Source organism: Panthera onca, chromosome A1, assembly GCF_046562875.1.
Source record: "Panthera onca isolate mPanOnc1 chromosome A1, mPanOnc1 haplotype 2, whole genome shotgun sequence".
NCBI lineage: Eukaryota > Metazoa > Chordata > Mammalia > Carnivora > Felidae > Panthera > Panthera onca.
The window spans coordinates 54229677-54242322 of record NC_138339.1 but is presented as its reverse complement, the minus strand read 5'-3'; the positions used below and the strand labels follow the sequence as shown (position 1 = coordinate 54242322).

Sequence of the window (12646 nt, the reverse complement as noted above, 5' to 3'; positions counted from 1 at the left end):
ATTGTGATATACTAATAAAATCGAACACGTTACAGCAGCCACTAGGAACAAACTATAACCTCAGTCAACAATGTGATTCAATTCTAGAAACCTACATATTGCAGAATAAAAAAGACAAGTCCCAGGAAATGACATGCACCATGACGTAATTTTTTGGCCAAGTTCAAGTTCAGCACAAAAGTAGTATTACATAAAATATTATTTGTATGGATATACATGTTGTAAAATTATATATAGAAAAAAGTGAGGCAATTATAAATGGAGGCTCTGAGATGGTGTTTCCGTTGGTGGAAAGCATGCAGATGGTGGAGGAACTCCTACATAGATACCGAGTTGTTGAATCTTTTGACTTACTGGTTTGGTTGTCTTTTATGGGCTCATACATGTTGATTTTATCTTTATGCTTTATAATTTATGTAACTGTTGTTTATATTTTGTATTTCTTAAATATATTAAGATAGACACAAGAAAAAGAGACCTTCTGAAATGGTCTAAAGTAATATAACAAAAATGTTCATATTAATACTCTCTTGGTGTGAGATGCATATACATTTCTTAAACTCTCCTCTGCAATGTATAGTTCCCTCACAAATAAACTTTTTTTAAAGGGAAAATAATAAGTAGATGATATAGGAAGTGAGGAAGTGGATACAGTAGGTATAGAGAATCTTCTATTTATTTATTTATTTTTTTAAATTATTATTATTATTTTTAATGTTTATTTTTGACACAGAGAGAGACAGAGCATGAATGAGGGAGGGCCAGAGAGAGAGGGAGACACAGAATCTGAAGCAGGCTCCAGGCTCTGAGCTGTCAGCACAGAGCCCGACGCGGGGCTCGAACTCACGGACTGTGAGATTATGACCTGAGCCGAAGTTGGCCACTTAACCGACTGAACCACCCAGCGCCCTGAGAATCTTCTATTTAGATGAGCTATAAAGATGAGTAGAATTTTGGATTAAAAAAGGGTGTTGGGAGTGAGAGGTATTGCTGGATAGTGCAGGAGGAAGTTGGGGGGAGCTGTCAAAGGAGTTAATAAAATTTACATATTTTACTTAATTATTTTTTTTTAAGTTTTTTTTTCTAAATTTATTTTTATATTTTGAGAGAAAAAGATAAAGAGAGAGTGTGCATGTGTATGCAAGTGAGGGAGGGGCAGAGGGAGAGGGAGGGAGACAATTCCAAGCAGGCTCCATCCTCCACGCTAAGCACGGAGCCCCATACAGGGCTTAATCTCAAGACCATGGGGTGATGACCTAAGCCAAAATTGAGTCGGATGCTTAACTGACTGAGCCACCCAGGCACTCTGAATTTATGTATTTCAAAGATAAGTGAACATTAATATGTTTTAATACAGATAGGAAAAAATCCAGTAGAAAGGCTGTAAAGGATAAGTGAAATATAAAGTCACTTCTCCTGTAACAGGTGGGAAGATAGGATGAGCATAAAGGCAGGTGTGTTTACAGGCAGGGTAATGAGATAAAAGCTTTAGAATTCTTCATGAGGAAAATAATGGTGTCAGGAGAGTAAGACAGAAGGGCCAAAGGATTGAGAGTTCATGAAACTTGAAGTGGATGGCAGGAAAGGAAATTCCTATACATAAGATTACCAGGTAACCCTGAATGCCCATTTATGGTTGGTCATTATGGAATCTACAGTAATACCAACTATCTGTGTGATTGTTTTTTCAGATTTTTCTAGATAAGCACCCCTCCCTACTCATATCACATTTGAGAGTGTAGGCTCCCAATAAAAATACCTTTCAAATTGAGCAGTAACATCTCCAAGGTTTTGCACTGTACTCTGATACCTTTCCTGTAAAAGCAGGGTGGCTTGAGCGTGAGCAGCATTACTTTTCTCTAGTTCAGCTTCTTTCCTAAGGAACAATTAAAAGATAAAAGGCTAATTACAAATTATATTCTATGAAAGCGGACAGTATTTACCTTTGGCACTGTGAATCATGTGTCCAATGTCTGTATCTGCATAAACTACTGGACTGTTCAGATCTAACTTTATGACCTGCTTCTAATAGCATGTTTATTTATGTACTAACTTCTCTTCTGGCTTCATCTTATCCTTCCTGCCCTTATTTTACTTTCATTTTCATCCTAATTTACTCATTTCTAAATTTATCTTTTGACACTATATGCACGTATGTAGGTAGTTTAAACATTTTTTTTTTAGAAGAAGGTAGGGTAAAAAGACTCTAAAACACAATCTTAATGGCAGCAGCCAAATTACCAGCTAAAAAGCTGGCTCACTGAATAAAGTGTCTCTGCATTTAAGAAACACTCTTTAACTACACTTGGTATTTCTTTGAAAAAAGAGTTGATAGCACTATGTAGATTTAAATTAAAAAAAATTTCTTTTAACGTTTATTTATTTTTGAGCGAGAGAGATAGAGTGCGAGCAGGGGAGGGTCAGAGAGAGAGGGAGACACAGAATTTGAAGCAGGCTCAAGGCTCTGAACCATCAACACAGAGCCTGATGTGGGACTCAAACCCATGAACCGTGAGATCATGACCTGAGCCGAAGTTGGACTCTTAACTGACTAAGCCACGCAAGTGCCCTTAGGACTATGTAGATTTATTTTGATTATTTCAGTAATCCATATATGAAATTGTTATTAAAAAATATTCAATAACTTATTTGGTGGATTACTTACATAGACAAAATAGCTTTTAAGTCATCTTTATTCATATATATTACAAACCTCAGAAAGTTTTTGAAATATTAACATTACATATTACCAAAATAGTGAGAAAAATTTTGAGATATGCACATGAGCTTGTAAGAGACCTTTTAAAGAACATATAGAACTAAGAACTATAAATAAGAAGCTTTATTTGCTTATAGGCTAAGTTGGACACAGATAAAATAAATGGAACTAATCAAATTCCTTCTGTAATGAGCATGGGATTAAAAAATACACACACCAACAGCTCAAAGCAATCACATAGTACTAAAGGCTTTATAATAAAAATATTCTCTTCCCTGCCCCACAGAGAAATCATTTCCAATTTTCTTATTTTTTCTCTTATGCCTAAGATTTCAGGTTGGAAGGGACCTTAGAGATCGCGTTATTAAAATCCCTTTATTTTATATCTGATGAAATAGTAAATTAAAGAAATTAGAATTGTCTTGCTTAGAATCACACAGCTGGTTAACAGATCCAGCAATAAAATCCTTATCTCCTGACCTTTGCACTGAATTCCTTGAGTTGAATAAATGATTGTCTCAACTTTCTTTCCTCCCTGAAACTGATGTCATCTACTCAGTTTCTTAAAGTGCCTGCTCCCTGAGAATGGTTCCAGTATAGAACAATTCCCTAAGAATACTCTGGTACTTCTCCCGGCAAAAGCAGGCATATAAAAAACATTTGTGTCCTTTTTATCACTTACCACCACAAGAAAACAAGAAAAAAAAAAAAGGATTTTAACAAAAGTATCCAACAGGAGACAGATACACAGTTGTGAGATATACTACAGTCCTGTAGACTCATGTACAGTTCTTGGTTCCTTGCTAGAAATATTTTTAGTAATGAAATCTTAAGGAGTCAAATAATGTTAATTATTGTAGATACAGTTTGAACTCAAGAATCCACTTGGTATTTTAACCTAAATAAATGTAGTGGAGAAGGATGCACAATGTGATGAAAGTAATACGGAAATAGCAATAAAAGAAAAGCCTGAGGGGCACCTGGCTGGCTTACTTGGTACAGCGTGCAACTCTTGATGTTGGGGTGGTGAGTTCAAGCCCCATGTTGGGCATAGAGCTTACTTTAAAATAAAAAGAAAGAAAGAAAGGAAGGAAGGAAGGAAGGAAGGAAGGAAGGAAGAAAGAAAGAAAGAAAGAAAGAAAGAAAGAAAAAAAAGCCCAAGATCTCTTAAATTTCTTATTTTTGAATGTTGCCCAGGTTCGGTTGTTTTTTTTTTCTCATTTTGTTTTCATTGCTACTTCTGAGTATTTGTGCTCCCTTAGAAAAGGTAATTAAAGGTATAACTTATGCTTATGCTATGTAAACTGATGTACACACAGGGAAAAAATGGAAATGTTTCTTATTAAAGGGTGAGATTCTTAGCCTTTTTTCTAAATCTGTTATTGCTATAATGCTGATGTCCAACAATTTTAGACAACGTAACAGCAGTAAAGAAACCCCAAATTTTGAGTTTGTTTATTAACAGCCTTTTAAATTAAACCTCTTGCCTAAAAAAAAAAAAAAGAAAGGGCAGGGGCACCTGGGTAGCTCAGTTGGTTAAGCATCCGACTTCAGCTCAGGTCACGATCTCATGGTTTGTGTGTTCGAACCCCGTCGGGCTCCATGCTAACAGCTCAGAGCCTGAGCCTGCTTCGGGTTCTGTGTTTCCCTCTCTCTTTGCCCCTCCCCAACTCATGCTGTTTTTCTCTCTCAAAAGTAAGTGAACATTTAAAAAAAAAAAAAAAAAAAGAAAGGGCACAGCTTCTGATTTTGGCTGTCATACTTGTTTGTATGCATATTCTTTGGGTATACTTTTTTTGAGTTTTATTTATTTATATTTAGAGAGGTGAGGGGAGGGACAGAGAGAATCCCAAGGAGACTCTGTGATGTCAGTGCAGAGTTCGATGCCAGGCTCAATCTCACAAACCATGAGATTGCGACGTGAGCTGGAATCAAGAGTCAGATGCTTAACCAACTGAGTCACCCAGGTGCCCCTCTATAGGTATACTTTACCTCTCTGTGTCTACTCCTTACTTGTAAAAGAATTCCAACCTTGACTGAAGTGAGATTGCTAAGAGAATGTACTGGAAAGCACATTTTAACATCTGAAGTCATATGAGACATGAGATCTTATTGATACCAACCCTTTCAGCTTTTCTTCTAGGAGTTTCAGTTCCTCAGCTCTAGATTTTGTTTCCTCTTCCAATTGTGTAATCAGCCTTTCAGCTTGTTCCTCCTTTTGCTGTAATTTATCTAGTTCTTCCAGTGTTTGCTTTAATTCTTCCTCAAAGAGATCTCTTTCTTTCATCATTTCCTCTTGAAAAGAACCTAGCTTCTGTTGAAGACTGGAGGACAACTCCTACATCCAAATAGAAACCACCAAAATAATATGAAATGGCATCAAGAGATTTTTACTAATGACAAAAAAAAAGAAGTACAGAAAGTAAAGTATGAATACTAAATTCAAGAGCCTCAAAAAAAAAAAAAACCTTTGAAAAATACGGATATCACCTGCATCTTGTCATTGATTATATTCTGCACCTTGTTAACAATGTGGTAAATGTTTTTTCAGTTTTACTATGCAACACACACTCACACACTTCTTATAAAACTAAAATTATATTCTACAACTGACTTTTAGCATATTTTTCTCAGAGGATACCACAGAAAAAGTGTACTATGATTTTGACAGTACGTAAATATATTTTAAAGTTATATAATATACAGGGGCACCTGGGTGGTTCAGTCTGTTAAATGTTCAGCTCAGGTCATGACCTCATAGTTTGTGAGTTCAAGCCCCACAATGGGCTCTGTGCTGACAGCACAGAGCCTGTTTGGGATTCTCTCTCTCCTCCGCCCTCTGTCTCAAAATAAACATTTAAAAAATAAAGTTATACAATGCACAAATATATCAATACTGGGAAAAAGTTCTAACATTAAAATAAAGTGAAGACACAAATAAATGGAGAGATTCTGTGCTCATGAATTGAAAAAATTAATATTGCTAAAATACCCATGCAACCACAGTGATCTATAGATTCAGTGCAATCCCTATCAAAATGGGAATTTTCACAGATATAGAACAATGGAATAAGATAAAATTCGTATGGAAGCACAAAAGACCCTGAATAGCCAAAGTGCTCTTGAGAAAGAAGAACAAAGTTGGAGGTATCATACTCCCTGATTTCAAACTATGTTACTCAAAATAGTATGGTGATGGCATACTAACAGACACATTGATCACTAGAACAGAATAGAGCATAGAAACAAGCCCACACATACTAATTTATGATAAAGGAGTCAAAAATATACAAAGGGGAAAGAACAGTTTCTTCAATGAATGGTACTGGTAAAACTGGAAAACCACAAACAAAAGAATGAAAGTGCACTACTACCTTAATACCATTCACAAAAATTAAATAAAAATGTATTAAATGTAAGACCTGAAACCATAAAACTCCTAGAAGAAAACATAGGCAGTACGGTTATTGACATTGTTCTTGGTGATGATCTTTTGGACAGAACACCAAAGCAAAGGAAACAAAAGCAAAAATAAACAAGTGGGACTACATCAAACTAAAAAGTTTCTGGGGGCGCCTGGGTGGCTGAGTCAGTTAAAGCATCCAACTTCTGCTCAGGTCATGATCTCACAGCTCGTGAGTTCGAGCCCCATGTTGGGCTCTGTGCTGATAACTCAGAGCCTAGAGACTGCTTCGGATTCTGTGTCTCCCTCTCCTCTTTCTGCCTCTCCCCAGTTCACTCTGTCTCTCCCAAAAATAAATAAACGTTAAAAAAAAAAAAAAAAAAAGCTTCTGCACAGGAAAAGAAACCATCAAGAAAATGAAAACGTAACTTACTTACATGGGAGAAAGTATTTGCAAATCATATATCAGATAGGGCAGACAGGGGTTATAACCAAAATATATAAAGAACTCTTACAATTCAAAAGCAAAAAACCCAACTCTAATTAAAAACTGGGTAGCAGATCTAAAGAGGCATTTCTCCAAACATCTAGATAGCCAACAGGTATGTGAAAAGATGCTCAACATCACTAATCAACAGGGAAATGTAAATCAAAACCATAATGAGATTCACCTCATACCAGAATGGCTATTATCAATAAGACAAGAAATATGGATGCCTGGCTGGCTCAGTCAGTGGAGCATGTAACTCGTGATCTTGGGGTCTGAGTTCGAACCCCATATTGGGCACAGAGATTACTTGAAAAAAAAAAAAAGACAATAGTAAGTGTTGGCAAGGATGTGGAGAAAAGGGAACGCTTGTGCACTGTTGCTGGGAATGTCAATTGGTACAGTCACTATGGAAAAGAGCATGAATGGTCCTCAAAAAATTAAATACAGAATTGCCATACAATCTAGTAATTCCAGTTCTAAGTATTTATTTGAAGAAAATGAAAATACACACTTGAAAAGATTATGCACCCAATGTTCATATCAGCATTATTTACAGTAGTCAAGATATGGAAAAAACTTAAATGTCTACTGATGGATGGATGAATAAAGAAAATGTGGTATATATACACACAAATTGATTATTCTTCAGCTATAAAAAAGAAAATCTTGTTATTTGTGATGCTATGGATGGACTCTGAGGGTATTATATTAAGTGGAATAAATCAGACAAAGAAAGAACAATATTATATGATCTTATTTATATGTGGAATCTGGAAACAAACAAAAACCCAGCCATAGAGAACAGACCGATGGTTGCCAGAAGTGGGGGTGGGTAAAATGGGGTGAAAGAGTCAAAAGGTACAAACTTCCAGTTAAAAAATACTTCAGTCATGGAGTGTTATAGCATGGTGACTATAGTTAACAGTACTGTGTTGCACTTTGGAAGTTGCTGAGACAGTCTTAAACACTCCTCAGAAGAAAAAAAATTTATAGTTCTATATAGTGATAGATGCTAACTAGACTTATTGTGGTAGTAAGTTTGCAACATATACAAATGTTAAATTGTTATGTCATACACCTGAAACTTACATAATGTTGTAAGTCAGTTATACCTCAATAAAAAAGCAAAAGCAAAACCCAGTGTAGATGTGCCCAGGAACACTCTATGAAAGAAAACAGGGCCCTTTGCCTTTAAAAAGAACGGTCAACATATGGGGCACCTGGATGGCTCAGTCTATTAAGTGTCTGGCTTTGGCTCAGGTCATGATCTCCAGATTTGTGAGTTCAAGCCCCGCATTGGGCTCTGTCTTGACAGCTCAGAGCCAGGAGCCTGCTTCAGATTGTGTCTCCCTCTCCCTCTCTCTCTCTCTCTCAAAAATAAACATTAAAAAAAAATTTAAAAAGAATGGTCAATGTAAATAAGCATTCTCTCCATCCTGTACACTCCTAACAATGCATTTAGGAGACACATCTCTTAAATATTAAGATACAAGAAAACATTTGAAAGGTCTGCCAACAGTAACTGCAGTTGTGGGACTGGATGGGACAAAAAATAACAAAAAACAAAAAACAAATGAAGTGGAAAAATGCTTCTGACTATACCACACCCCAATCCTAGTTTCCTCATTGTAGAGATAACCACTAGTTTTGGTATATATGCCTTCTAGTCTTTTTTACACATTTATACACTTAAAAAATACATACATATAAATGATATATACTACGTATGTAACGAACATTTAAAAAAATCCTAAAAATAGTTGAGATCTTCAAGCCAGTATATATAGATCTATTTAATTCCTTCAGTTGTTGCAGGTTGCCCAAAATATAATATTTCACATCAGTGCATTTACCTGTTTGCTCCACTCTCACTAATGTGTTCTGTATTATCAAATATTTTAAATGTTTATTTATTTTGAGATAGAAAGCACAGCTGTGTGCCTGTGCACACAAGTGTGCATGAGTGGGGGAGGGGCAGAGAGAGAGAGAGAGAGGGAGAGAGAGAATCCCAAGCAGGCTCCACACTGTCGGCACAGAGCCTGATGAAGGGCTCAATCTCACCACCTGTGAAATCAGACACTTAAATGACTAAGCCACCTAGGTGCCCCTATTATCAAATGCTTTAATGTGTGCCAATCTTGTAAGGGGAAAAAATTATTTCCATTTCTTTGATTATTACTAAGGTAGAGTATTCGTGTTTACAGATTATCTGAATTTCTACTGAGAATGATAAATTTACATGCTATGCTCATTTTTTTAATAAACTTTCTTCTCACATAAAATATTTTTTATGTAATCTGGGTTTAAAAATTTTTCAGTTTTGTTTCACATGCATTTAGACACTATTTTACAACATAACTGTAAATGCCTAAGTAGTAATCTAACACAAGAATGTGCCAGAAAATATTAAAAAAAAATTTTTTTTATTATGTTTCTTTATTTTTGAGAGGCAGAGAGAGCATGAGTGTGGAGGGGCACAGAGAAAGAGAGACATAGAATCTGAAGCAGGCTCCAGGTTCTGAGCCGTCAGCCCAGAGCCCTGATGCAGGGCTTGAACCCATGAACTGTGAGATCATGACCTGAACCGAAGTCGGACACTTAACCGACTGAGCCACCCAGGTGCCCCTATGCCAGAAAATATTTTTAAACAATTTTCTTATTTTGGTTTATTAGTTGCTTATAATTTTTTCACATCATCAATAATGTGATGAACATTTGTGTGGCTTAACAGCATATACACGACTATTTCCTCAAGATAAGACTTTAAAAATAGAATTGTTGGATCGAAAGACATATATAATTTAAAGGTTTTCAGATACACAGGGAAATGTATGACATATAACAAGCAAAAGTTTTTGCTTTTTTTTTTATTGTAGTGTACTACCTTCTCTTGTTGCAGAAGTGAATCACTTTGCAGTTCTTTTTGTCGTACCTTTTCATGTTCTTCCTTTTCAAGAATAAGTTTCTCCTTTAAGTTTTGCATTTCAGAATTCAGAGCTTCATCCCGTTCTCTATCCCTGTTGATGAGGTCTTCTATACAAATGAAAATGCTGTATTTAGATACATGTATTTAGAGAATGTATTGCATTTAGAGAGACTGGATTTCCATATACCCATTTTTTGCTGTTAGCATGTTATACAGACCAAGTATTTCCAAAGAAATAAAGCCAAAACATAATTCTGAAGTTTGTATCATTTACTACAAAATGTAGTGCATATCCTATGGTATGTAATAAAACCTCCAAACCTGGTTTGATATATATCTTCTCAATTTAAATGGCCACCCAATGAGGAAGTCAAGAAATGTACCACTGTATATATTTCAATCAAGACAAGCAATATATTGAAATAAACAGAAAACAAACATTGTAAAAGACAAACATTCTCATATGGGAATAGGATTTTAATGTTATTTCCACAATTTTTTAAAAAACTCTTAAATACAGAGAACAAACTGAGGGTTGATGGAGTCGGGGGTTGAAGGAGGGGTGGGGGAGACGGGTGATGGGCATTAAGGAGGGCACTTGTTGGGACAAGCACCGGGTGTTGTATATAAGTGATAAATCATGGGAATCTACTCCTGAAGCCAAGACTACACTGTATGTTAGCTAACTTGACAATAAAAAAAAAAAAGTTTGTTTTAATACAGCAGTACAGTCTTTACATACTGTACATGTTACTTATGTTACATACCTTTTTCTTTTTCAAGCAGCTGACACTTAGCATTTAGGTTTTCGACTTGTTTAGAAAGCATAGCAACATTTTCCTCAAGAGATTGCTTAAGGCTTAAAACTTCATAATTCTTCTCTTTCAAATTTTCTTCTAACTGGGCAATATCTAGCTTGTATTTTTCCACTTGATCTGATGCACAACTACAGTAAAACAAATTATTTTGAAGAGCACATAATTTAGGCACAGGGAAAATTAAACTAAAAAGGATGAAAATGATGTATTCATCACTATTCAACAAAATAAGGTCCAATTTAAAACTACTATTAATATTACCTAATTTCTTCGATGTATTCTAAGAGTTTTTCTGTTTCGGATTTTTCATCAATCTTGTCCTTCTCTATTGAAACACTGAAAAAAATTACATATACGAATACTCACAGTAGTCACACATAATGTTTAATCTGTACCAGATACTGCTGTATCAGATAGGCTATCTCTAGACTCCAAATCCTTAATTCTTATTTTCTGTGACCTCTTAAGTTGACAATTTAGTATATGCAAATAGGAAACTGAAGGTTTTTTTTAAAGTGAGAAAGCTTTCCAAATAAATTCTGATAAATTTCACGATGATGAAAATTATCACCTATAACACTCCAAGTGTTAGAAATAATCTTTCTTGTAGCCTTCCCAGTCCCCACCCCACCATCACACATACAAAATAGCCTTTGTTCTAGGTTGATTTTTATGCAATTACTTCGGTGTTTACCTCCTCCAAACAACTCAATTTAAAAAATGAGCAAGAAAGTTAAATAGACACCTTACAAAAGGATATATATGAATGGTCAGTGAGCACATACAGTGAAGCTCGGCCTTAGACTAACAAAATTACAAATGAGATACTATTTCCTACCTACTAAAAGGTGGAAATCAAACAGACTGACAATATCAAACCTTGGAGACGTGGAACAGTTGCACCTATCACGCATTGCTAAGTGGGACTGTAAAATGGCTCATACAACCACTCTGGGTTGGTTGGTTTGTTTGTTTTAATAATTTACACATATACTACACTACCCTATGACCCATGTATTGCAATCCTAGATGTTCATTCAGGAGAAATAAAAACTTACGTCCACAAAAAGATATACATAGCGGACTTATTCACACTATCAGAAAACTGGAAACACAAACAATGATCAACAGAGGAATAGTAAACAAATGGAGGTATATTCAGATAGTGGAATACTACTCAGAAATAGAGAACAAATTATAATACAACAGTATAGATGAATCTTAAAATACTATGTTAAACAAAAGAAGACACACACACACACACACACACACACACACACACACACTGTGATAAACACCTCCCATCCCCACCCTCCAAAGACCAAACTAATTTATATGATGGAAGTCAGAAAGTGGCTTCACGGGTTGGGGGCCTCATAATGGGGAAGAGCAGGGGAGCAGGAAGAGGCAGGAAGGAATTTTCTGAGAGGATGGTAATATTCTCTGTCTTGTTTGTAGGGTGATTACAGAGGTGTATACAATTGTCAAAAGTCATCAAACTGAATACTTATGATCTATATATTTTTTGTAGGTAAGTTACAGCTCAATCATAAAAAGGAAGGCTAGGATTATACATTAATCACAGCTTCTTATACCGATATTCCTCAGTTTTGGTCTACCATCTCCATAAGATGATGCTACTACAAAGATGAGGAGGCCTTTCCTCATAATTTGTACAAAAGATGGACAAAAGTAATACATTTATACATCTTTTCAGCATTAAATGGGAGTGATTAGGGCTCAGCTAAAGAAGAGAAATAAGGCAAGCAGGGAGGCAATGAGAGAAGTATGGAGGAAGGTTAAGTCTCAGTAAACAAGAGAGAGGTGAGAGAAGGAAATCAACAGTTACACTTAATTTCTCTTTCTTTTTAGGCACTCACAGTTTCCCCTCCAGTTGTGCTATTTTCCCCTGAGACTCCTCAAGATTCTTCTGAGTGACCTGTAGCTTCACCTCCATGCCTTCCTGTTTAGCCATCATACTCTACACAACAAAAATAGGTGTTAGGAAGTGGAAGTTGTTCAGGTCCCCAGATCCAGACACAGCAAACTCACCAAAAGTATCACTCACCCTTATCTTTGTTTCTCTCTTGTTTCTAAGTTTCATTAATTCGAAGCTTAGAATTCTCATAGTCTTCTGGTTACTATCTTCAGAAAACTAAGTACAAGAAACATATAAAAACATTTAGATATATTTTCTGTTAGATCTTATATAAAATCACATAAATATTGATTATTACTGGGACTATTATTTACCTACAACATATTCTGGTAGAGAAAATGCCTTTGATCA

At 35.7% G+C, this 12646-nt stretch overlaps 1 protein-coding gene across 1 annotated transcript in view; it reads right to left on the bottom strand.

The window, feature by feature from the left end:
• HMMR (hyaluronan mediated motility receptor) overlaps positions 1 to 12646 on the bottom strand; it is a 41655-nt gene that overhangs the window by 16072 nt on the left and 12937 nt on the right. Inside the window, exons 6-12 of the mRNA XM_060634940.3 lie at positions 12425 to 12511; positions 12237 to 12337; positions 10618 to 10692; positions 10306 to 10484; positions 9497 to 9645; positions 4843 to 5057; positions 1760 to 1876 (exon numbers count right to left, since the gene is read on the bottom strand). Of these exons, the coding sequence (XP_060490923.3) occupies positions 1760 to 1876; positions 4843 to 5057; positions 9497 to 9645; positions 10306 to 10484; positions 10618 to 10692; positions 12237 to 12337; positions 12425 to 12511 (923 nt within the window). The remainder of the gene's footprint in view (positions 1 to 1759; positions 1877 to 4842; positions 5058 to 9496; positions 9646 to 10305; positions 10485 to 10617; positions 10693 to 12236; positions 12338 to 12424; positions 12512 to 12646) is intronic.